Below are 27,529 nucleotides of genomic sequence, written 5' to 3' on the forward strand. Positions count from 1 at the left end.
GAAGATGCATTGTGAAAACACAGTATAAAAAAATGTGTAAACGGCATACCTGTCCAGGGCACTTACCATGAATGAGGCTTGCAGGACTGACAGTGGATTTTACATACACTGTACCTTTAGGCTACAACAGAATTATTTTTAAATTTTTCTGTCTTTATAACGAATTAACTTCAGCTTACTGTAACATTCTTACTTTACGAACTTTTTTTTTTTTTTTAACTTTTTGACTTTTTTGTAGTAACACTTAGCTTAAAACAAAGACACACTGCAGCAGGGCATAGTGGCTCACACCGGTAATCCCAGTACTGTGGGATGCTGAGGTGGGAGGATCCCTTGAGCCCAGGGGTTCGAGACCAATCTAGGTAACATAGCAAGATCCCAGCACAACAAAAAAAATTAAAACTTAGCTAGACGAGGGGGCACTGGCCTGAAGTCCCAGCTACTAGGGAGACCTGAGGCGCAAGACCACCTGAGTCCAAGAGATTGAGGCTGTGGTGAGCTGTGATCGTGCCACCGCACTCCAGCCTGGGTGACAGAGTGAGACTCTGACTAAAAAAAAAAAGCCATACAAAAATATTTTCTTTATATCCTTATTCTATGAGTTTTTTCTATTTTTTTTAAAATTTTTAATTTTTTTACTTTTTAAACTTTTGTTAAAAACCAAGATGCAGACACACACATGAGCCTAGGCCTACACAAGGTCAGAATCATCAATATCACTGTCTTCTGCTTCCACATCTTGTCCAACTGGTAGGTCTTCAGGGGCAATAACACGCATGGAGCTGTCATCTCCTGCGATAACAATGCCTTCCTCTGAAATACCTCCTGAAGGACCTGCCCTTTTTGGGGTTTTTTTTTGAGTTGGAGTCACTGTGTCACCCAGGCTGGACTGCAGTGGCACGCTGCTCACGGCCACCGCAGCCTCGACCTGCTGGGCTCAGGTGCTCCTTCCACTTCAGTCTTCCAAGTAGCTGGAACAACAGGCGCATGCCACCACACCCGGCTAATTTTTGTGATTTATTGTAGAAATGTGGTCTCACCAATTTTTCCAGGCTGGTCTCGAACCATGGGGCTCAGGCAATCCTCTCATCTCGGTCTTCCAAACTGTTGGGATTACAGGCTGAGCCACTGCACCTGGCCCTGAGGCTGTTTTACAGTTAACTTTTCTTCATAAGTAGAAAGGGTCTCACATAATGATAAAAATCTACTATAGTAAATACATAAACCAGTAACACAATCATTTATTATCATTCTCAAGCATGCTGTACTGTATATAATTGTATGTGCTAGACTTTTATATAACTGGCAACACAGTAGTTTTGTTGTCACCAAGCATTGCTATAGACACGTGAGTAATACCTTGTGCTACAATGTTATGACAGCTACAACATCACTAGGCAACAGGAGTGTTTTAGTTCCATTGTCATCTTTTGGGACCACCACCATATATGTGATCTGTCATTAATGGAACTTCATTATGGGATACATGACTGTATTCATAGAATTGACTCCCATACGTCCATGAGAATGAAAGAATCACAACTACAAGCAACACAGATGAGTCTCACAAACATGTTAATCACAAGAAGCCAAATATAAGAAGACAAAACAGTACATACTGCCCAATGCTGTTTATGTAAAGTTACATAAAGTTTCACAATAGGGAACACTAACCTATGAAGTCAGAAGCCAATAAAGTTGGTATCCTCAGAGAGGATACCTCAACTCCTCCTCTGTGAGGAGGCACCCAGGGGCCTCTGGGTGCTAGACATGTCGTGTTTTAGGGTCTGGGTGCTGTAACCAAGTGTTCACTTTACAAAAAATATGTCATGCTGCAAACTTACGATACTTTTCTGTATGCATGTCACACTTCAATTGTTTTTTAAAAAAACAGCTCACAGCCAGACATGGTGGCTCATACCTGTAATCCCAGCACTTTGGGAGGCAGAGGCGAGAAGATTGCCTGAGCTCCGGGGTTTGAGACCAGCCTGGGCAACTTGGTGAGACCTCATCTCTACAACACATCAGAAAATTATCTGGGCATGGTGGTACACGCCTGTGGCCCCAACTGCTTGGAAGGCTGAGGCTGAAGGATCGCCTGAGCCCAGCAGGTGAAGGTTATGGCAAACTGCGATCGTGTGACTGCACTCCAGCCTGGGTGACAGAGTGAGACTCCAATTCAAACAATAAAAATAAAAATATATGCAAGTAGCTATTCTTTTTTATTTTTCTTTTGAATACACTTAACAAATATGTGTTGGGTTTACCCTGACCCACGAGCTCTCACAAGATAGTCTCTACCATCTCCCCAGCCTCACCTCCTACAACTCTGCTTGTTAACTTGATTTCCCTATGCTTCACTTAAACCAGCCACCAACCCACTCAGGGCCTTCTGCTTGGAATCTCTTCCCCCAACCTGCCTCCCCAGATACCCTAGGGTGTGGGTCCTCACCGTCCTCGAATTTTTATTCTAATACAGGGATTGACAAACAGCAGCCCATGACTGAACCCACCTATTTCTGTAAATAAAGGTATACAGGAACACAGCCACACTTGTTCCTTCAGGGACCGTCTACAGCCGCTTTTGCACTGCAAGAGTCATTGACTAGCTGGCCGTCCGAGTCTAAAATGTGTACATTCTGGCCCTTTACAGAAAAACTTCGCTAACCTCTGTTCTAATGTCACCTTCCCAGAAAGGTATTCCATGACTACCACATTTAAAATGGAATCATTTTCCACTCCCTTTTCCTCTCCCCTCCCTGCCTCGCCCCTCCATCCAAAGTATTTACCAACAACAAACATACTCCATATTTTACTTGATTTATTTTTTGGTCTCCCCTCGGGAGAATGTCAGCTCCATGGGGGTGGGGATTCCTGCGTGTTTGTGTCTGAGTTGTATCTCAGCCTCTCAAGTGATGTCTACCACGGAGCAGAAACTCAAATACATGAGGAACCAAGGAAAACATCAAACTCAAGCAAAATGCCAGGTGCACACTGGCCGACTATAGAGTCTTTAGCTCATTTGCATTCTTTGCCTCATTTAGAGGATTTTCTTTTCCAGTATGGGTAAGGTCTAAATTAAAACAAAATCTTTGGCAGGCTCAATTTAAAAAAAAAAAAAAATCAATGGATTAGAAGCAGCAGCAGTAACCACAGCCAAGACACAATAGGAGGAAGTGACCCTTCGGAACAAGGATGGGAAGAAAGAGAAGAGGGAGGGTCATTAGGTTTGTCTGCTTTAAGCTGAAATAAATCGCAAAGCTGAATAACCGCTGTCAGTAAGTAACCATTCCCCAGGAGCAGGTTGTTTGGTTGGCTGGTCATGTGGTCCTTATCCTGGGAAAAGCAGGGCGCTAATGACAGCAGAAATTGTGTGGATTCTTGGCACACTTCCAGAGTTATTTTCCAGTCCTCAGTAAGTTTTCATCTTCTCCCACTGCAAAACGTGCCCAAGGATGGGATCTCTTGACATTGCTTCTTACAACTGCATGTGAATCTACAATTATCTCAAAATAGAGTTTAATTAAACACACACACACACACACACACACACACACACACACAGTTCCAAGGATTGGGCTCTGCTTATCTATTCATTCTCTGGAGATCTAGAAAAGCTGGAAAACACATGGTCTATGTCATGGGCTTGAGGTGCAGTGTCTCTATAAAAACACTATGATTTCTTAGAAACATGACTTAGGTTGTGAGTATAACAGAAGATGAGATCTATAACCAATTTTAAAAAGTCATCTGCTTTAAATCTTCCTTTTTCTTGTGTATTGTGTGATCATTTTAAAAGGCTGCTGAAAGCAGAAAGCCAACTCAGAAAAGTGGCTAACTGTGTAAAGTCTTGGGCAGTGGCTTTTCCACGGGCATGAAGGATGCCCCCATAAACTCCAGGCTGTCTGAGAAAAGGGAGGCTGCAGAGAAAGCCTCACTCCTCTCACCTGTTCAAGTGTTGACCCCAACAGACCTTCCAGCCATCTCAGGAAAAATACTATTGTCAAGATGCAGGTAGAAGCTGTCAGAGAAATGCACATCCACACCACAGTGCCAATCCACTTGACCACTCCACACCCACTAGGATGGCTGCAATCAAAAAGTCAGATAACAACCAGTTTTAATCCAGGCTTGGTGGCTCAGCCTGTAATCCCGCGCCTTGGGAGGCTGAGGTGAGTGAATTGCCGAGCTCATGGGTTCGAGACCCACCTGGGCAACTTGGCGAGACCTCATCTCTACAATAAATAATAATAATTTAAAAATTAGCCAGGTGTGGTAGCGTGTGCCTGTAGTTCCACCTACTTGGAAGACTGAGGTGGAAGGATCGCCGGAGCACAGCAGGTTGTGCGACCACCGCACTCCAGTCTGGGCAACTGAGTGAGACTCCACTCAAAAAAAAAATAAATAAAAACCAGTTTTACTGATAAGGATGTGCTCACACACAGCCCGGGGGGAATGTGACATGTGCAGCCACTTTGGACACCAGTATGCCAATCCCTCAAGAAGTTACACATAACAGCACTGACTCATTTGCTTTTCTTTCTTTTTTTTTTTTTTTTTTTTGAGGCAGGGTCTTGCTCTGTGGCCCAGGCTGGAGTGCAGTGGCACAATCATAGTTCACTGCAGCCTTGAATTCCTGAGCTCAAGCTCAAGTGATTCTCCTGCTTCAATCTCCCAAGTAGCTAGGTCTACAGACATACTCCACCACACCTAGCTAATTTTTTAATATCTCTTTTCTTTCTTTCTTGTTTTTTTTTTTAGAGATGAGACCTCACTATGTTGCCCAGACTGGTCTTGAACTTCTGACCTCAAGCAGTCCTCTCACCTCAGCCTCCTAAAGTGCTAGGATTGCGAGCCACCACGCCCAGCCATGGGCCCTCATTAAAAAAGAAACACTTGAGCTGGGCTCTGTGGCTCAGCCTGTAATCCAGCACTTTGGGAGGCCGAGGCAACTGAATTGCGTGACTCCACAGGTTCAAGACCAGCCCGGGCAACTTGACGAGCTCTCGTCTCTACAATGTATCAAAAATTATCCAGTCGTGGTAGCACGCACCTGTAGTTCTGGCTACTTGGAAGGCTCAGGCGAAAGGATCACCGGAGCCCAGGAGGTCGACGCTGGGTGACTGTGAGTGTGCTACTGCACTCCAGCCTGGGCAACAGAGTGAGACTCCAACTCAAAAAAAAAAAAAAAAAGAAAAAGAAAGAGAGACACTTGGTCCCTCTTAAGTTTCTCTCGACTAAGCATGGTGGCTCATGCTTGTAATCCAGCACTTTGGGAGGCAGAGGTGAGAGGATTACTCGAGCCCAGGAGTTCAAGACCAGCCTGGGCAACATGAGACCACATCTCTACAAAATATCACAAACTTAGCCGGGTGTGGTGGCACATACCTGTCGTCCCAGCTGCTCAGGAGACTGAGGCAGAAGGGTCGCCTCAGGATGTCAAGGCTGTGGTGAGCCATGTTCCTGCCACTGCACTTCAGCCTGGGCTACAGAGTGAGACCCACTCAAAAAAAAAAAAAAAAAAAAAGTTTTCCCTGGCCAGAGCTAACTCACTAAGCTATGACTAGTCTTGGTCTACACTCTCCTGGCTTCTCCTCCTTCTCTATTTAGTGACTTACTTAGGAAATGACCGGTAAATGGAATCTGACACATTTTACAAAATATAATGTGCTGCATCAATTCACAATATTTGGCTCAATTGATCCCCCAGCACCCTAACAGCCAAGGAGGGGAGAAAAGGGTGAGGCTTAGAAAGGGCCCAGCAAAGGAGGGAGTTTGCCAAACCCAGAGCGCCCATCAGGCCTCTCATTTCTCTCAGTTTACGCTCTCCTGGTGGGAAAATGGATCAAGCAGAATGGTCTCTGGGCTCCCAGAACAGTGAAAATGGCGCTCAAGTATTTTGCAAAATAGGATTCCATAAAGATAAAAATACTCATAAGCACTGAGGAGCCATTCGGAGAGCCAGGAAGGATCACCAAAAAGGTGAAACATATGGCTGGTTCTTTAAGGGTTGCTTTGTTTTTGTTTTTTGCCTCTGCTACTCATTAACAGAAAAATAAATAAATAGCTGATGAGCCTCTTGGCTTTTATTTCAGCACAATTTTCAGTTAGGATTCAATGTGAGGAAGCGTGTCTGCCTCAACACCTAAATAATTCACAGCTCTCAAAATATCTACCAGGAGCCCATGTCGGGCACAAGCCAGCTCCCAGCACCGTGTTGGCAGGGCTGTGTGGGTGGCTCTGTCTGAACTCCCGAGGACCAGGTGCCTGGCCTGCCCCCAAGGGCCGACACTCACCTGGAAAACAGAAACCTGCTTCTTTTGCTGACCCCCTTTCTGGAGTTACTGCTCAAGATGGATATTTCTAGAAATTGCATCTGACTTTGCTAAACATCGAGGTCTTAGACCGAGGTTCAAATCTCAGACCCCCACTTACAGGCTGTGTGACTTAGGACAGAGTACCCGACACCTCTGAGGCTTGTTTCCTCACCTGTGCAATAGGGATATCCATTCCTACTTCCTAGGGCTGCTCTCGAGGATTAAACGAAATGAAAGGTGCTCAGCACCGTGGCTGGGTACATACTGAGTGCTCAACAAATGGGAGAGATCGCTGTTGGGGCTGTTATTATTTGGTGACTTGCATTCATTTATTCTTTCAGCAAAGCCATGTTTTACTGAGCCCCTACAGTGGGCTCAACATTCCAGGCACTAGGAATGTTCTAGACACTGGGATGCGACAGCATTCCTGCTTCCAGGGAGCTGCCAGTCTATGGGGAAGCTAGACAACAGGCACACAAGGCTGGAGTGCAGTGGCATGATTATGGCTCACTGCAGGCTCAACCTCTTGGGCTCAGGTGATCCTTCCACCTCGACCTTCCAAGCAGCTGGGACTGAAGGTGTGCACCACCACACCCAGCTATTTTGTTGTTGTTGTTTTGTAAAGATGAGGTTTTGCTACATTGCCCAGACTGGTCTCCAACTCCTGGGCTTAAGCAATCCGCCCCATGGCCTCCCAAAGTGCTGGGATTACAGGCATGAGCCATCGTGTTTGGCCCGGAATATCACTTTAGACAGAAGATATACATAAAGTGTGAGGGGGTATTAAAATTCTGTTGGTTTACTAAATGCTTACAGGCTGGTGAATCCATTGACTGCAAAGGCTTTCCAAGCCCTTCTGCAGAAATGACCACAGGGACTACCGCAGCAATCCACACACCCAACACCCCCGGCTGTATGTCACGCTCACGGACTACCTGAGCAAATCTCCAGGCCTCTCCTTCTGCTCTCCTCCTGGGGGCCAAGACGCCTTCCCTCTTGTGTCCACTGCCTGGAGTCCTCTGGGATCTAAAAAAGTCACTATTCCTTGGGAGGAATCTCACACATCAGATGTCTTTCAGCATCTCTGACGGTTCTTCACACATCACTGAGACAGTGGAATTTTAAACAGGGCCCTTAGGAGGAAAGGTCTTCTCTGAAGACATCCTAAGTCGTCAAGATGTAGAGGTGAGCAGAGAAAGAAAAGAGCACAGAAGATTCTTCATTTATTCTGGTCACACAACAAAGGAGGAAAATAAAATGACTCAGCGAAGGAAGCAGTCAAAACTCAAAAACAACAGGAGTGACTGTCAACCATCTGGTGCAAATAGGAGCCCACCAGAGAGAAGAAAGGAGCTTAGAGAAACGTAAGTACGAAGGGGGGCTCCAACAGTTCTAGAAGTTTTCAGAGCCTGAGACAAAAGACCCAAATGGGTCTTGCCTCTAGCTGTGGAACTGTGAACCAAGCTAGCCCTCATAACATTTCTCCAGCTCATTTTGGCTATTACTCTCTAATAAATAGAGATCAATATTGTTTTCCAGAAGGAAAAAGAAAATTATGGAAGGTTGCATCCCCCCCAAAAAAATCTGCACACAATGCTAACCTCTGAGGAACACATCTGGAGTCAGGTGAAGGATGATTTGCTTTTCATTTAATAATCTTGTGCATTATTTGAATTTTTTGCTATGTGTTTTTATAATTACTACTAAAGGGAAAAGATATTATCGTCAAAATAAATGACAAGGGGAAAAAAAACTGCTGGTGAGAGAGATGCTGTTTATTTATCAACAATTATAAGTTTTAGGAGTTAAGACTTTATTTCCTCTTCCTTAATTATTATACAGCCATGATTTCTAGATACAAAGAGAAAACATCACAACATTAACCAAGCTCACACAACAATGCCTTATCATGAGACAGAAAGAACTATTAAAATGGAAGTCAGATGCCAGGGTCCTCACCAGGTTAAATGGGTCCCTTTCCTTCTCTGGGCTTCTGGTGCTCCCTGAGGAAGATGCAGCCATTGAATTAAAAATCTAAAAGTCCAGCTGGGCTCAGTGGTTCAGCCTGTAATCCCGTGCTTTGGGAGGCTGAGATGAGTGGACTGCCTGAGCCCGCGGGTTCAAGACCCGCCTGGGCAACTTGGTGAGACTTCATCTCTACAATAAATAAAAAAATTAGCCGGGCGTGGTAGCGCGCACCTGTCATTCCGGCTACTCGGAAGGCTGAGGCGGAAGGATCGCCGGAGCCCAGCAGGTCGAGGCTGCGGTGGCCGGGAGCGGCCACTGCACTCCAGTCTGGGCGACAGAGTGAGACTCCAGCTCAAAAAAAAAAAAATCTAAAAGTCCTTTCAACTTTCTAAATCCTCTCCAAAAATAAAGGCATATTTCTTCTCCTCCTTCTCCTTCTCCTCCTCCTCCTCCTCTTCCTCAGCCCCTCTTTGAATTAGGGTCTCACTCTGTCACCTAGACCAAAGTGCAGTGGCGCAATCACAGCTCACTGCAGCCTCAACCTCCTGGACTCAGGTGATCCTCCCACCTCAACTTCCCAAGTAGCTAGGGCTCCAGGCATGCACTGCCACACCTGGTTATTTTATTATTATTATTATTATTATTATTATTATTATTATTGAGATAAAGGCTGGTCTCAAACGCCTGGGCTCAAACAATCTTCCTGCCTCAGCCTCCCAAAACACTAGGATTAGGCCTGGCATGTGCGTTTTCTTCAAAATTTCTTATGGCCTTGAAATTACAAAAGTAACCCATGCATACCAATGGTTCAAAGGGCACAGATGTCTGTAGAGCAAAGCTTCTCCATGGTGCTCCCACCTTGACTCAATCCCTCTCCCCTCCAGAGTTGATGGCTGCTAGGCTAACACTCTGCTGTCCAATATGGTAGCCACTAGAATGTGTAGCTATGTAAACTTAAATTTGGAGGAGTTAAAATAAAGAACTAAGGCAACCCCCTGGGGCCCCCTCCCACTGTGGGAGTTTTTCTCTCCTCTCAATAAATCCTGCTTTAGAAAAAAATTAAATACCTACAAAAATTCAGTTTCTCAGTCACGTTGCAACGACTTGACAGTCAGATGAAGCTAGTATCTACCAAACTGGACAGCATAGATACGGAACAGTTTCATCACCACAAAAGTTCTCTTGGACCGCACTGGTCTGCCACGCATAAAGAGGCCTTTGCAATCTGTTCATCACTGATTTCCTGAAGCTTCTACAATTACTTATATCAAGCCCTCTTTGCTGGGTTCAGGGTTACTCTAACAGGTTAATGGAGTGAGTTGCCCTGGAAAGGTCTCCCAATTTCCCGATCTGTAATTTAGAAAGACTTGCTCCATCACTGAAGTCACAGGTTGTGAAACTATCTCCACTCCCAAAAGCACATAAAAGTTTAAAATCTTAACTAAGAACTGCCAAACTCCAATGTCCCTTGGGGTAGTGCTTTTCAGAAAGCACTAAGTCATTCGAAGCCTGAGACAAAACACCCAATGAATCTTGCCTCTAGCTCTGGGAGTGTAAGCCAAGCTAGTACTACAAAGCAATTCTCCAAGTCATTTTGGCCCATACAAACCACATCTCATGGGGTTGCCTTTATAATTCCCTAATAAACAGTGGCCAATATTGTTTTTTAGACCACAACTGTCCACTCCACTGTCCGCATAGTCTGAGCAGGTAACTGCTAACTCCCCAGTGGGAACATTTGTAAGAAAAAGAGCAAAGTTCTTAAAGTTCTTCACACTTACAATGTGAGAAAATACAGGTAAGCCATTTCCAATAATACCTTTTAAAAAAGTAGTTACTTTGAGGCTAGGCAACTCAGTAAGACCCCGTCTCTACAAAAAAATCAAAAAATTACCAGATGTGATGGCATGTGCCTGTAGTCCCAGCTACTCAGGAGGCTGGTAGGGTGATTGCCTGAAAACAAGATTTTGAGGCTGTGGTGAGGCATGATCATGATATTGCACTCTAGCCTAGGCAACAGAATGAGACCCCGACTCAAAAAAAAAAGGTAGCAACTCTGAAAGGTGATTATAGTTGCACAAAAATGTGAATTACTTAATGCCACCAAACTCTACATTTTAAAATGCCTCATGTGGTAAATTTTGTCATAATAAAAACAAATAAGGAGGAAGAAATAAAACATAAATAATACACCAAAAAAAAAAGTAGGAACATTGGAGAAAGGCCACTAGAGATTAAAGGAGGATTGTGTTTTCCCCAAGGCACACTCTGGCACTATTACGGCCCCCTCTGTGAGTGCCAATAATATCCTGGTGTCTTTCTGTCACATCAGTGCCACCTTGAATCTGTTTATGTATCTGTCTGTCTTTTCCAAAAGACTGGCAAGAGCCATATTCTTATTTATCTATCTGTAGGTCTGGTACTCAGCATAGCCCCCAACAAAGATGCTCAATAAATGTTTGCTTGTTGGATGGATGGGTGGATGGGGGATGGATTGGATAGATGGATGGACAGGTGGGTGAATGAACGGATCCGTAGATAAGTGGATGGAAGGGTGAATGAGTGAGTGAATGGAGAGAGGAGTGGATAGAGGGATGAATAGATGGGTGGATGGGAGGAAACACTTTCTTAAGTCTTCAATTCTGCCTTCAGACTGGAATCTCCTAAAAGGTAAAAACCTTGAACCTCAAACTCTCTTTTGCTCACTTTTGCGCGCTCTCTCTCTCTCTCTCTCTCTCTCTCTCTCTCTCTCGTGCTGCTTCTCATTCTCTCATTCTCTCTCTCCCCATTTCCAATAGCACCAAGAAAAATGTCTTATATTTAACAACTGCTTGATACACTAATGAAAAAAAGACTGCCATTTCCTACCAGTGAGTATACTAAAGGAAGCCTGAGAAAAGGAATAAGAAATCTTTAACAATGTATATTGGATAATAGTATTAAAAGCCTCCCTTCCTCTAATGGAGGTACAATTTGAAGACAGACCTAAACCACCTTCCTCTCTGTGGCATATGATTAAAATCTGCTTTGTTCTTCTAATTTGCTATTCTCAAATTACCACACTGCTGCTGGCACTGCAAACTCAGGCTTCATGGCCGCCCTTGAATCGCTGTATAACTTTTCCTCCTTTTTTTTTTTTCTTTTAATCAGCACTGAACCAAAAAGGTGCTATCTACACCTGATGGAAAAACTATGTCTCCAAACCAGAGGTGAAAGGTGTCTCTCAAGGTGCCCCTGTGCTGTGATGACCCTCAGCAGAAATACTTCTCCCCTGAGGTTTGGAAACACAAGAGGTGAAGTTATCCTTGACAAGGCTCCAGGTGGCATGAAAGAACCTGAATTGTGTTTTCCACCCCGACTCCAGAGAGTTTATTACTTCTCTGCCTGAGCCTTCAAAACAAAGCGAGCCTGACAAGGCTGTGGCTGGTGCCTCACCAAAACACCCTTTGTTTTTGTATTATCTGAGAAGTTCCCTAAATACCATGCTCTGGGATTGCTAAGATTTCAACTTCCAGTGTCAATTCCAAAACTACAGAGCAAATGACCTTAGCAGATAGAAAGAAAATTCTATTAACATCATCCTTCCTTTTTTTCTTTGCCATTTCTTGGGAACTAGTTTGAAATTTCAGACTATGAGCAATATCTGTACCATGCCAAACACATAAAGGAAAAAGGGAGGCAGCTTTCAATTATCCAGTTACGTTAGATGGCAAAATATTCATATAAACATGAAAAGTTTATTGCAATTTTCATTTGAATATGCATTCAGTCACAGGTTACTAAAAGAAAGTAGACACGGGAAGAATTTAAACCGTGTCCTTGGAGGACAGTTCTGAGACATCATTTTCCACCCAGAAGTGTGATCTGTGTATAGCTTTTCTCTTGCGCTATTAAAAAAGTTGTCAGAGGAAAGGAATTACATCATTTAGATACCAAGAAGATTTAAAAACAAAATAATGGTGTTATTTAGTATAACAGGAGCAAATCTAAAACTCAAGACACAATACCTCATCCTAATCTTGTTAAATATGACTCCCTTGGCAATTCATATAACATCTCTGGATTTCAATTTAATAAACTAGGTAATACAATTTATTGTAATTATACTATTCAAGGATATCAAGAGGAATATAAGTGCTGCTAAACAAATAACCAATAAATGCCCCCACACACCATAACATTGCAGACAACTCCTACGTTAGACACAGATCACAAGAACTAGTATTAATTTCAGGACAATGGACAGTCAAGTCATATGTGTATAGACCAGACAAAAAATAACTAGAAATATCAAGTGAGAATTATTAACCAACTTGTGAATTAGGTTTTTGTCCCCTCTTCTATTAGTAAGGCTAATTAGCTACTGATTTTTAAAGACTGTTTAATTTTATCATGACCTCTATTAGTAAATGACACTGTGTTTGGATTTTCCAGTTTGCATGTGAAGACCTTGGTTCGGTCAAGCTTGACTTTCCAGATAAATGTTTACCACCAGGGTCTAGAGTTTTAAAGTAACAAATTATACTTCTGAGTGAGAGATAATAAGCCCAACTCTGACCTGTTAGCATGTTAATTGCTTTCCCCTGCTACAGAGTAATCACTTTTCAAACTTTAGTGTAATACACAGATATAATCCAACAAAATTCTATTGTACACCTAAGATTCAGGTTATCGCATTACTAATATTAGATTATTTATTTGAGCAATTATATAGAACTTGAATTATTTTAATTAACATTCACAACAATCCCCTGGAAACTAAGTACAAAATTTGCCATGAGAGTTATCTGAGATATAAATAAATACTAAATAAATATAAATTATTGCAGCATAACTTGCAAAGCCGCTCCTCATATAGCATGTTTAATTCTGTAGCATGTTGATAGGATTTGTAAAGGTATTATTTACTTTACATTCATGACACTCTCAAAGGGCAACTTTCCTAGAAAGAAAGTTCTCTGTTTTGAAACTCAGAACTTTTAAGCTGAGAGAGGTCTTTTTCATTTGCAAGTCCAAGCCAGAACGTGAAGATTAAGGACAGAAAAACGTTTTCTATTGACAACCCTGGTTAGGCTGTTCCATTTGGAGAAGAAAACATAGATCAGCTCTTGTTCAAGTCAGAGTTGCCCAACAAAGGAAAAATGATCAAGAACTCTTGGAAAGAATCCCAGAGCTCTTAATTTATTGATTTGATCTATAAGGATACCCCAAGCTAAAAGGAGTATCTGAGCTTAGGTACCCCTTTATCTAGACTAAAAAGAAAAACTCATTGTGGTATTTTTGTTCATACTGCATAGTTTCTGACAGCACTTGCAAGGACATTGAAGATTCCCTTACCTATGTCTCTATGCCAGATCTGTGTCTCTGGTAACTTTTAATCCTCACATCCGACTATCTACTGGGACTTCTCCACTCAGATACCCTACAGGCATCTCAAAGTCAATGTACCCAAAATGAAACTAGCCTTCTCCTCCTTCAACCTATTTCTTCTTCACTCTATCTGCTCAAGGTCAGCTTCACGTGTTCGTGTGTGACCTGTGCAGTTGCTCAAGAACCCATGCTGGGAAGGGCCCTATACTTCATTAGTAAAATGACCTGCTGTCACCACCTTGAAATTCTTAATAATCCCTTAACAAGAAACTCCACACTTTAATTTTGCACTTGTCGGCACAAATTATCTGATCAAGCCTGTCTTTCCTGGACTGGCATCGCCATTACCCAGTCACTGAAGCCAACCACCTGGGACTCATCCCAGATTCTCCCTTCCTTCATTCCCATATCCAATCATTCTATTTGTACCCAGGGTTTTGTTTTTGTTTTTGGTTTTTTTTGAGTTGGAGTCCCACTCTGTCACCCAGATTGGAGTGCAGTGGCTGCTCCCGGCCACCGCAGCCTTGACCTGCTGGGCTCCGGCGATCCTTCCGCCTCAGCCTTCCGAGTAGCCGGAATTACAGGCATGTGCTACCACGCCCGGTTGACTTTTTGATTTATTGTAGAGATGAGGTCTCGCTGCCCAGGCGGGTCTCGAACCTGCGGGCTCATGCAATCCACTCACCTCAGCCTCCCAAAGGCGCGGGATTACAGGCTGAGCCACCGAGCCCGGCTGTGCCCAGGGATTTATACCAAGCAAGTAAAGGATCACCTTGCGCGCAATGCCTTTCTCTCCTTCTGGAAGAATTGACTTCCTCTTGTCTTTTAATTATTAAGCAGGGTTCATCTATACCAGAGATACTTACTGTGATGCCCTATCCTGATACGGATGCCTCCTCTTGGTCCTCTACGAGTCTATACCTGTCTCTACATCTGTCATTTTGTCCTTGCATGCTGTCTTATCTATCTTCCTCCAACTGACGGAGAGCCTCAGGATGGCTGATTTTCTTTTCTTTTGTATCTCTAGTTCCCAGTTCTGTGCTTGGCATATAGAAAATATTTAACAAATGTTTATTGAATAAAACTGACATGGTTTCAAAAAACTTTAATTCTCTTTTGAAAAACATAATCATTTGAGCTATGCAAATGCTGGAATTTTTTTAGAATGAGCTTCTTTCCCGCCAAGTGATCCTCTCCTTTTGATCCTGCACCTTCAGGGAAAATCAGCAAAGCAAACAGCTTCAGAGTTCATGTTACAACTTAAATGCATTCTGCACTGCCCTCCAGGGTCACTGTCCCCCAGGGTCATTTCTGCAAGTGAGAACAGCTGGGTCCCCTATGCCTCCAGGGGCTTCCAGCCACCACTGGATTATACACAGTGACTTGTTTGTGCCGAGATCTCACCGGTGTTTCTTGGCAATGCCACCAAGAGCCCAGGATATAGGAAAGCAAGAGTGGGAAGCCTGGCCCAGAGGCACGAGAAGGCGGTTACTAACTCCAGTACCCCGTGCACACTCACGGACACACAACCCTTCATCAGATCTGCCATCATGGAAAAATCCTGTCTGAAAAACAATATCTTGATGAGGCTAGAACAAAGAGTCAAAAGGAATCATTCCATCCCCAGTAACAGTGTCTAGTCAGCACTTCCTTCTAACTGTGATAGACATACCAGGGTGGATCTCTTTATTCATTCATTCACTCATGCAAATCTTTTCTGAACATTTCCTGAAAAGCAATGTGCCCGGTGAGGTACCACAGAGGAAGATAAAGGCCAAAAAGGAACAGGACCCACACTCAAGGAGATTAAGAATATTATTAGGAGACGGATAAAGTCCACTGATGCCTGACTATTCCTAGTGTGGTGCACACACAAGCAGCACGAGCTTCTGCTGGAAGCGTGTTAGAAATGCCAAATTTCAATGCCCTGCCCAAAGCCTCCTGAATCAGAATCTGCATCTGAACAAGAGCACAGAAGATCCACAGAAACTCAGAGACTGAGAAGCACTCGCACACCTCTCCCAGAGCTCAAAGCTGGCTCTTTAGTTTGAATGAAGTTCAAACCTCAGCTACAAAATCTGCCCTAATGGCTCCTGGTCACAATCCCTTTGTTTTTCCCATCTCTGGACACCACATCTCTGCTACTTCATGGTACACGCAACTGGAAATTTATCACACAAGGTGGGAACTGGAATAGGGCATGTCATCTTCCCAAAGCTTGCCACGTATGCCATGTGAATCTCATATTAGATTGTCTGTGGGACAAATTCACAGATTTCCATTCTTGCAATATTTTTCAGTTTTCCCAAAAGGCCTACTCAAAAAGGAAGTAATAATGTAAGAATTCAAGTAACTAATGGGCCTGATTTAAATGGTTTGCATCTTTTATCCACTTCATGTATAGTTGTACATTTTCCATAATCAAAAGACAGTTCTGGAAATATGACATGGCTTTATATAATTAACAGAGTATTAGAGTTTAAAAAGTTAAGACTCAGCTAGAGAGAAAGTGTAATTGGAAAATGCTTACTGCAGTAAAGCCTGGTCTTTTTCTTCTGCTCTTAATATTGTAATGCAAACACACACACACACACACACACACACACACATACATACACACACACACACACACACACCAGTATATGATTATTGTTAAAAATTCCAAATACATATACATTTTCCATGTACAAGTAATGTTTTTCATTTAATTTACATTATTTTGGGTACTCAGAACTTGTGATCTTAGAGGCCTAAGATACATGGAAAGTCTATTTTGTTTTATTTTGTTTTGGTGGAGTTTTGTTTTTTTTTTAACTTCTCAGGAAGTTCAGTAAATAGACAATCTCCTAAACCAGCAATTTTCAAGCTTGTTGATCTCAAAACTATTTTATATTAGTGAGGATTTATAAAGCTTTTGTTTACATTTGTTGCATATATCTACATTTACCCATAGTTTTTGAATATCCAATTATTGATTCATTTAAGAATAACTACAAACCCATAATACATTAATATAAATGACATAATTTATGAAAATAGCTGTATTCTATAAAATAAAAATAGTTTAATGTGAAAGGTAGCCTTTTTTACATTTTTATAAATACCTTTAATGTCTGACAAAACAGAAAGCTGCGTGTTCATATAGTCTTCTCCACACAATGTGTTGCAATATCGCATATCATGCAACCTCTGGAAAACTCTACCTTAAAATTGTAAGAGAATGAGGGTAAAAGGCAAACAGGACCTCAACAAGACTGATAAGAAAATTCGATGGAGAAAGAAATATTTTTTTTCAGTAAATGATACTGGGACAACTGGATAGCCACATGCCAAAAAAAAAAAAAAAATTGGGGCTGGGTGCAGTGGCTCACACCTGTAATCCCAGCACTTTGGAAGGCAGAGGTGGATGGACTGTTTGAGCCCAGGAGTTCAAGACCAGCCTGGGTAACATAGCAAAACCTTGTTACTACAAAAAATAATAAAAAATTAGTCAGGTATGGTGACACATGCCTCTAGTCCCAGCTACTTGGGATGCTGAGGTGGAAGGATCACCTGAGCCCAGGAGGTTGAGGCTACCATGAGCTGTGATCATCATAATCATGCCACTGCACTCCAGCCTGGGCAGCAGAGTGAGACCCCAACTCATAAAACAAAAATGAAATAATAATAATAAAGTTGGATCCCTACCTCACATCATACACAAAAATCAACTCAAGTGGATAAAGGATGGGGAGTGGCTGTTAATCATTCAGATTTATTCTGAGTTGATGGAAATGTTCTGAAATTAGTGGTGATAATTGCAAAATCCTGAATACACTAAAATCCACCAATTGTACACTTCAAATGATTAATTTTATGACATGTGGGTAACACATCAATAAAAAAATTGATCAAAGTCTTAAATGTAAGCGCTAAAACTGGAAAACTGATTAAAACACAGGCATGGGTCATTATTATTTTTGGATTGGGCAATAATTTCTTAGTTATAACACCAAAAATATAAGCAACCAAAAAAAAAAAAATATATATATATATATGTTAGATTTTATCCAAATTTAAAACTTCTTTGACACCATCAAGAAAGTAAAAAGATATCCCATCAAATGAGAAAAAAAAAATTGCAAATCATTGATTGTAAAAGGGATTTGTCTCCAGAATATATGAAGAAATCTTACAGCTTGATAATAAAAGACAACCTAATTTTAAAACTGGCAAAGGGTGTAAATAGACAGTTGTCTGAATAAGATATACAAACGGCTAATAAGCAGATGAAAAGATGCTTAACATCATTAGTCATCAGGGAAATACAAATCAAAACCACAATGAGATACCACTTCACACCCACTTAGAATGGTTATAATCAAACAGATAGATAAGAACAAGTGCAGGAGAGGAGGTGAAGAAATTGAAACCCTCATATACAGCTATTGGGAATGCAAAATGGTGCAGCTGCTTTGAAAAACTATTTGGCAGTTATTCAAAAGATTAACATAGAGTTACCATATGGCCCAGTAATTTCCCTTCTAGGTATATACTCAAAAGAAATAAAATGGGTGTCCAAAGAGTAACTTTTACAAGAACGTTCACATAAACATTATTCAGAGTAGCCAAAATGTGGAAACTCAAATGTTCATCAATTGATGGTTGAATAAACAAAAATGTTACATATCCATACAATGGACCATTATTCAACAAGAAAAAAAGGAAAGAAGTACTAATCCGTACTACAACATGAATGAATCCTGAAAACATTGTGCTAAGTGAAAGAAGCCAGACACAAGAGGCCACATATTGTGTGACTCCGTTTGTCCAGAATAGAGAAATCTATACAGACAAGAAGCACCTTAGTGGTTTGCCTAGGGCTGGGAGGTTTGGAGGAAAATGGAGGTATGACTGCCAGAAGACATGAGTTTCTTCTGGGGGTGATGAAAGATTCTAAAATTTACTGTTGTGATCCTTGTACAACTCTGTGAATATATTAAATTGTGTATTATATGGAATGCAAATTAAATCTCAATAAAACCATCATCCAAAAAAGGAAAACAATATCCTAGTATTATTTTGATGATCGTTTGAACCTCATAGACCCCATGAAAGGACCTCAGGGACTTCTAGGGGTTCTGGACCACACTTTGAGAACCTCTTACCCAGACAAAGCACCTAAAGTAGGTATTGTGGCTTATCTTCCCAGGAGTCATTTCTCTCTTCCTCATAACAAAGAGACTCCTGATTTTTAGATATTCACTCTTCCCTGTACAGATCATCACTAGGAGGGAAATCGATCCTACCCTGGGTTTCAGGGTCAAGCTCTGCACCTTAAGCTAACAACACTTTCTTTTTCTCGGGTCATAATCACTGGTTCAGGGGTGGGCAGGGGACCTAGGAAGTCCAATCAGAATGACTTCAGCTTGGGATGCTGAGTTGGAAGTGGCTTCTCTTTTCCTCTGCACAGTGTCCTATGAAAGTGTGAGAACTGGCACTGCTATAAACATTTCACTACCAGACTGAGGATGAAGCCATGCCAAAGGCAAGAAGTGGCAAGAGAACCCCAGAGATATAGAGCCACTGTCTCAAGTCCTTAACTCGGAACTTTTGGATATATGAACCAATAAATGTCCTTAATGTGAAAGCTAGTTTGAATCAGAATGTGTTGCATGTAGTTAAAAAGCATTCCAGGTTAGGGATAGGGTTAGGGTTAGGGTTAGGGTTAGGGTTAGGGTTACGGTTAGGGTTAGGGTTATATCCTGCCCAAATGATGCGGAGCTAAGAGTACTGCATTCTCCCTGCAGTCAACACACTTTGCCTTTGCTCTGAAGACGTCAAGAGATAGGAGCTTAGCAGACTATTGGAACAACATTACATTTATTTTTAGTATATAATATAAAGAGCTGGCCCACGTAATCCAGGCCTAAATATGTCAGAGCTGGGCCACAGTACTTAACAAATTGTCTCTTCCCTTTATTCCTTTTGTGTCTGATTTTCAGTAGACTCTGAATGGCACGCAAGATGAGTTTGACAGAGAAAAGTGCTGGATTGTCCCTACTAGCAGAAAACACATGGCTGCCAGCTGAACTTGGCTTTGATTTTACTAGGAGGATCATCATGGGGCCTAACATTTAGTATGTAAACATTTTTGAATGTGCTCATCCAATTCCCATTCCAATAGATAAGAAGCTATCTGTTTTTAAAACTAAATTAATTAAAATAGTACTCGGCATTTGGGTGATGTTTTTAACATTTACAACATGCTTTTACAGATACAAGCTCAACAACCCAATGGAGGTTGGCAATTGAGAAACTATTATATCCATTTTACAGATAAAGAACAGAAGGCCCAATACTTGCTTAAAGTCCTACACAAGCAGAAAATGATGGGGTTTGGATTCAATCCAGCAATACCACTACTAGGTACCTACCCAAGGGAAAAGAAATCATTATATCAAAAAGATACCTGCACTCATATGTTTATTACAGCACTATTCACTGTATGTAAAGATATGGAATCAACCTCAGTGTCCATCAATGGATAACTGAATAAAGAAACAGTGATATATATATACATTATGGAATACTACTCAGCCATCAAAAAGAGTGAAATCATATCTTTTGCAACAACATGGATGAAACTGAAGGCCATTATTTTAAGTGAAATAACTCAGAAAGTCAAATACCGCGTGTTCTCACAAGTGGTAGCTAAATAATGGAAACACGTGGACATAGTGAGTGGAGTAATAGACACTGGAGACTTAGAAGGGTGGAGGGACGGGAGGGCAGTAAGGGATGAGAAACTCCTAGTAGGTATATTGTGTACCATTTGGATGACGGTCACACTAAAAGCCCAGACTTCACCACCCTCCAATATATCCATGGAAAAAAACTGCGCTTGTACCCCCCAAATCTTTTTTTTTTTTTGAGTTGCAATCTCACTCCATCACCCAGGCTGGAGTGCAGTGGCACGCTCACGGCCACCCCAGCGTTGACCTGCTGGGCTCTGGCGATCCTTCCACCTCTGCCTTCCAAGTAGCCGGAACTACAGGCATGCGCTACCATGACAGCTAATTTCTATTTATTGTAGAGATGAGGTCTCACCAAGTTGCCCAGGCTGGTCTTGAACCCGTGGGCTTAGGCAGTCTACTCACCTCGGCCTCCCAAAGTGCTGGGATCATGGGTTGAGCCAGAGCCAGGCCTAAAATTTTTTAAATGATGAAGTTTGGGCTTAAAGTCATTAGATTCTAAGTCAAAGCCTTTCCACTGCTTAGGCTTACCTCTAATATATCTTCGCAAAATATTAAGGTAACAGTCACTATTTTTTCAGCTCTTACAACGGACCAGGTACTGAGCTAAGCGCATGTAGTGCTCATTTAAAACTTACAAGTCCATGAGGTCTGTGTCATTATTATTTCTACCTTATAGATGAGGAAACTGGAGCCCTAAAGAGGTAAAGTGACCTGCCCAAAGTCACCTGGCTATTCAATGGCAGGGCCGGGGTTCAAACCCAAGCACATAGTGCTCCATGACGTGTGCTCTCAAACGCTTTGCCACCCTGCCCTTGAACAGGCACAAAGCTTGCTTGCTGAACAGAGCTGTGCCTACTCTAGTCAAGATGCCTTTTGGGCCGGGCTTGGTGGCTCGGCCTGTAATCCCAGCACTTTGGGAGGCCAAGGCGAGTGTATTGCCTGAGTCCGCGGCTTCGAGACCCACCAGGGCAACTTGGGAAGACCTCGTCTCTACAATAAATCAAAAATTAGCAGGGCATGGTAGCGCGTGCCTGTAGGTCTGGCTAACTTGGAAGGCTGAAGCGGAAGGATCACCAGAGCCCAGAAGGTCAAAGCTGCGGTGGCCAGGAGCATGCCACTGCACTCCAGTCTGGGCAACAGAGTGAGACTCCAACTCAAAAAAAAAAAAAAAAAAAGATGCCTTTTAGCTGCTCAGAACCCACCAGTTCAGTAAGGATTGAACTGATATTTAACAACACAAACTACAAAGGATTATCGAATAATTTTTCTTCATCTGGAACTTAGCCATACAAAGATTGCTTAAAATAAGCCAGAGCTCAGATAACATCTTATTAAACTCTCCTGAAAGGTTTATTGTAACAATAATTACAAACCAAATTGACATATTCTGAAAGACACTCCTGCTTGATTAGCCAACAGCTGTTCCTTCCCACCACACACGTGAATACACACACACACACACACACACACACACACACACACACACACACACACCCTCCATCCCTTCCGTAATGGCAGCGCCCACCTCCTATTACAGAGAGGGAGGATGCCAGATGCATACATTCCTAGACACTTTTGCGGCTACGGCATGGGCATGTGATCCAACCCTGGCCAAGAGAATCTGGTGGGAAGATAACAGGGCCTCCAGATAAAAAGAAATGCATGAGGTAACACCTCCTGGTAGATAGTGAATGTGGTAGTGCCTGCCTCACATCCAAAACTACTGCAGCCACGTCAAAATCACAGTGACTATAGCAACATCGCCAATAGGTTGAGGATGGCCGCACCTGTGATGGGAAGCACCTGTGTCCATGCAGAGCTGCAGAACAGCCCTGAAGCTGCCCTCTCTCTGGACTTCTCACTAGATAAGATAATAGGTATCCTAGCCAGTCACAGTGGCTCATGCCACTAATCCCAGCACTTTGGGAGGTGGAGGCAAGAGGATGGCCTGAGCTCACGGGTTCGAGACCAGTCTGGGCAACCTGGAAAGACCTGGTCTCTATAATAAATCAAAAATTAGCCGGGCATGGTGGCACATGCCTGTGGTTCCAGCTACTTGGAAAGCTGAGGCTAGAAAGGTCCACCTGAACCCAGCAGGTTGAGGCTGTGGTGGCCGTGAGCGTGCCACTGCACTCCAGCCTGGGCATCAGAGTGAGACTCTGACACACACACACACACACACAAAAGGCAATATGTATCCTTATAACGTAGGCTTCTTTAACTTGGCTCCTCTCTTACTTGCAGCCAAAAGCAGCCTAACCCTTAAGTCCCAAAAGGCAGAGCTCCAGAGATGAAAGTGCTCTGGATTTTGAGTAAAATGACCTGGGTTCAAATTCCTTTATATGCCCTGTGACCCAAATTGCTATATCTCTCTGAACCTCATTTTCCATATCTATAAGATTGAGATAATACTCAGTAACACATTAACATACATAAAATGGAGACAACGCAAGATAATTATGGACATCACATGAGATCGTGTGGACGCAACCACTCTGTCAATAGCAATATTTTACCCAAATGCAATCTGTCTAGGTAATAATTAAGCCACAGAATTTTTAAACCATCACCATTCATCTAACCTTTATTTAACAAAAGAAGAAAATTGACTCTAAATGTCAAATGACTCACTCAAGAGAACACAACTGGTAGGTGACATAACTAAACCATACATCTAATTTCCTAATCAAATGCAGTTATGTCACCCTCATGTTGACAGGCAGGGAGCTAGATGAAATATCAGACAAGTTAGCACTCATCTGTTCAACTAGTGTTTAATGAACACATATTACATGTCAGGTGCTAGTCTAAGCATTAAGAAGTCAGTGGTAAACAGCATCAACAACAACAAAATGTTCCTATCTTCATGAATTTAATAGTCTAGAAAAGGAAATGATTCAATCTGCCTCTATATTATTGAGTGTCTACTATGTGCAAAGCACTATACTAGGATTTCTATTCAAATACAAATTTCCAGCCATCTCCAACAAGGTCAGCCATGTTTGTCAGGCTTTGTGAAAAAATGAATAATGTCAAAAGTCTATATTTTACCCAAAGTCAGAATTTAAAATGGCAAGTCCATGAGAAAGCGTTGTGAATAACCATGCCAGCATCTGAAAAAGTGGGCAGAAGATGGCTAAGACTCCACTCTAATTGAAGCAGCAAGGCTGAATGAAAGAGGGTTAGAGCCAAAGCTCATCTTTCTACAACATTCAGATATCAAGGGTTGGCTCAATTGGTCAATTGAAAAAGGCCACTAAGGAGCATTTGGCAGCTCCTTCCCTTCCCCAGCCTCTTTCTGGTGTTCTAGACCCCCCTTTCACTCCCTGTCAGCATGGAATTCCTCTTCCACCCTACCAAAACATTCATACACAAATGAAATTATGGGACAGTGTCCCAGACTCTGCGAAAAGAGACCGAGTTAGTGACTTCTCGATCTCCTCCTGGAATTGGCCACCAGTCTGCTGAGACTGGTGATGTGTTTGAAATCTTCCTTTGCCCGAATACCACCAAAATTATATCATTTGAAAAAGGAATACTTTAAAGCTGTTATTGTGCAAAAGTTATTTCCTACAGTCAATGGGGGGGTGCAAAGATTTGAAGTTGGAGGGTAGCAAGAATACTCTGCCTTCTCCCTTGTGTGGAAAGCACACTGAGAAGGATCAAAAGACAAGTTCCTTCACCACCAGGTCCTGGAATCAGAGCACAACCAGGTATTTCCCCCTTAGCTTCTGGCTTGGTTCAGACTTCATCTCTTGATGCATAGGCATAATTTGGAAGTACTATAATCTGAAATATAAGAATACAGTGTATAGATGCTAACAAAACACTCATGAGTAGTTTCCCTGAAGGCAAACACTACGAATCCTGAGAGCTGAAATGGCCCCCAGTGGCCTGCAGATTGGGCATTCCAATTGGCTCCAGAATGCCAGCCTCCCTGCCAGACTCTGGATATATTAAGTTTGCAAACAGGCAGGGAGGGCCACTTTGGCCATTTAGATTATGAATCCCAATTGGCCTTCAATCCCTGGTTCAATCCCCATTCTTTGGATTTATCTCCTTCAGTGTCTGGAAATTTCACTGAAAGCTCAGCTATTTCAACTATGTAAGATGTCAAAGATATATGTGAGCTTTGGATCCAGACAGATCTGGATTTGAATTCCAACTGATCAATCTCTTTCTTCGACATGGGCCTTGGATAAGCCACTTAAACTCTTGGTGTCTCTAATTTCGTATGATGGGAATAACACCTACCAGAGGGTTTGTGGTAGAGATCAGCTATGAGGAGTGGAAAAGGGTGGCACATGAAAGTGCTCAAGAAATAGCACCTAGAGCTAGTCACATGGTCCCAAACAACAGTCCTGAAGGTTTCCTGCATCAGCCAGCACTTGCAGTCACACTCCGGCCTCGCTAGAGGAATCTGTCTGAGCAGCTCATTTTTCCTTCAATCCGAGATGCTCACTTACTAATGAGCTCCCAAGGATGTGTGGCCTGAGTTTTCCCACTTATTTTGGGCAGGCGTACTCCAGGAGGGAACAGGACAACTAACACATATCCGAGAGCTCCTGTTGCTCCTACAGAACCTGCAGAGCCAGACAGGCATCGGGGCTGAGAGCTCCTACCTCAGGCAGGCAGATGTGGGCTATGCAGGGAGGGTGACATTCTGGGACAGTCCAGGCAAAGTAAGGAAGGAGGGAGGGAGGGAGGGAGGGAGGATGGAAGGAAGTCACCAGAACAAGTGCTGGTGACTCCACATAGTTTGGTTTGCTTTACTTTCATTTAATTCTTTTGCTCTCACTCTAAGCAAGATTAGGGATCTTTGGAACCCGATGCCCGAAAGTTCAATTTCAATTCCTGGCTTAGAACACTCTAGGAAGGTATGGGGTCCAAAATTATCAAAACAAAATATTTTAATCACTTGAATTGGTTAAGTAACAATCATCATTTGAGGGCAGACAGGGGCAGGAAAAGGCGCACCACAAAGTAAAACATCTGATTTTTAAAATCAATGCCCAAATCAACATTTTGAAACATAACATTTTAACCTCTTTGGCATCAGTTGGGCCATAAGAACTCTCCAAACTGTTGTTCGACTGGCTACAATGTATTGCTTCCCAGAACACCAGACAACAAACCCATGTGCTCTGGAAACTACTTATCTGTTCTAAGGAAGTCTTGGTCCCCAGAGGAGGGAAGAAAATGTCACTCCAAGTGGGACAGGGCCAGCAGAGGGCTAGGAGACAGCAGAGACCTCAACAGCCTCACTGGGTCCTCCCTGGCTCCCTGCTGCTGGCCTCATTTATGATGGGTTAAAGGACCTGGAACGCGCTTTAGGACTTGATGCAAAGTGCACCAACCATACTCTCTGGATCACAAGACAGTACATGCCAAGCGCTTCTGTGCAGCCCTCGTGGCAGCAGAAAAACTGCCTATCCTGCTAATCCTTTTATTATTAGGTTTAGCAGTGGTGCTTAGCTTGGAAAGAAATTCAAGCTCCTCCAGAAAATTCAATGGGAGTCTACTTTCCTGGGAGATCATGGGGCACCACGTCCCTGCCTTGAAACGTGTCCAACTGTCAGCTTACAAATTACTTGCAACTGTCCCTGTGTCACACACTCCCACTAGCAAACATTAAAAAGATTAAAAAATTTTTTTAAAAAAAGGAAACACCATTCATTCACTCCTGGTTCACACAGCTAGGAGACGAATTCCAGCCACTGGGAGATGCTGCACTTCTCACCTCCCACCCCGCGGGTGGTGTGCCCTGTATTTAAAAAGCAGCTCCAGAGATCAATAATTAAATCGATTTCGAAGTCAGAAGCTAATAGAGTTGAGCCCTGACACAGCCTTTCAGCCTGTGGGCGCTGAGTGGGACATCTTTGGGGTCACGAGAGAGGGGTTCCCACCTACCTATATGCACACGCACCGCAAATGCGCGCACGCACGCGCGCACACACGCGCGCACACACACTCTTGCAGCTCACACTAGATCTCCCGACAGCCCAAAGGCGCTTACTATCCGAGGATGAGGCTGCCAGCAAAGCTGCTTTCACCCCAACAACTCGCCTTCTCCTACAACTCGGGCGACAGCGAATGTCCACCAAGATGCCGAAGAGGGCTTTTCCCCAGGACCCAGGTTCCCGGAGGGCTCCCCACTTGCTGGCCTCACACGCCCTTTTCCGTTCCCTGAAACACTCCGACTTCACACGTTCCCTTCGAGGTAGCTCCAGTCCGACGCAGCGCGCGCTCCATCCTTCAAGGCTGGAGCTCAGGGCTGCCCGGCCTCTCTCACTCTGGGGAAACTTCGCCACTGCCTCACTAGAAGTAAAGACTGCCGGCAGGGGGGCGACAGGGAGCGGCAGGCAGGTTCTGGGGACCAAGCGAGGGTACCCTCGGAGCATGGGCGCGCGCGAGAGAAAAGAGTGAGCCCTGGCTGGTGCATGCCTTCTCCACGTGTTGGAAGGAAGGAAAGACCAGTGGGCGACACGCAGGAGCCTCTCCTGGCCCTCGGAGCTCCCATTTTCCGACGGAGTAGGGGCCAGAGGAGCCAGGGCTCTCCCCGCCCCCACCCCACCCCTAGGCAGCTGCCCAGCTACCCCAGCCTGGGCGCAGCGAGACGCGCGCGCGCGCGGGGTGCCCGCCCCGGGAAGGGGACCGGGCGCGGATAACGCGTGCCTGGCGCCTGCGGAGGACCATTCCCCCCTGCCTAGCTAGGGCCCCCAGGCTCAGAGGGCTGAAGAAGCAGCCTCGGGCTTTCCAGCCTGGCGCCCGGCCCCGCCCCGAGTGGGTTTCCTGTCCTCGCACGCCCAGCGCAGAGGCGCCCCCGCCCAGCTCCCGCGTGCGCCCCTCGCCCGGCGCCGCCCGCACCTGGATGTGGCAGGAGATCTCCGAGTCGTCCAGCAACCGGATGGTGCATTTCATCTCCTGGCTGAGCGATTTGATGCTGGAGCTCCGAAAGTGGATCATTTTCATGGTCCTCCCGCCTCTCCGCACACAGTGGCAGGAGGCGAACATGCACCGCGGCCCGGGGGAGCGAGCGGGAGGCTCGGGGCCGGCGCGGCGCTCGCCCGCGCGGACACACACCCTCGCGCGCGCACGGGCCGGGACACCTGGGCGCGGCTCAACCCCGGGACGGCG

At 43.8% G+C, this 27,529-nt stretch overlaps 1 protein-coding gene across 1 annotated transcript in view; it reads right to left on the minus strand.

Annotated features, from left to right (window-relative positions):
* Positions 1–27,523, minus strand: part of FRMD3 (FERM domain containing 3) — a gene marked incomplete at its 3' end in the record, with an annotated part of 198,093 nt that extends 170,570 nt beyond the window's left edge. Inside the window, exon 1 of the mRNA XM_008072546.2 lies at positions 27,260–27,523. Within this exon, the coding sequence (XP_008070737.1) occupies positions 27,260–27,406 (147 nt within the window). The remainder of the gene's footprint in view (positions 1–27,259) is intronic.
* Between the last annotated feature and the right edge of the window lie 6 nt (positions 27,524–27,529).

This window comes from Carlito syrichta, unplaced genomic scaffold (genome assembly GCF_000164805.1).
Source record: "Carlito syrichta isolate Samal-C Ts95f unplaced genomic scaffold, Tarsius_syrichta-2.0.1 Scaffold315331, whole genome shotgun sequence".
Lineage (NCBI taxonomy): Eukaryota > Metazoa > Chordata > Mammalia > Primates > Tarsiidae > Carlito > Carlito syrichta.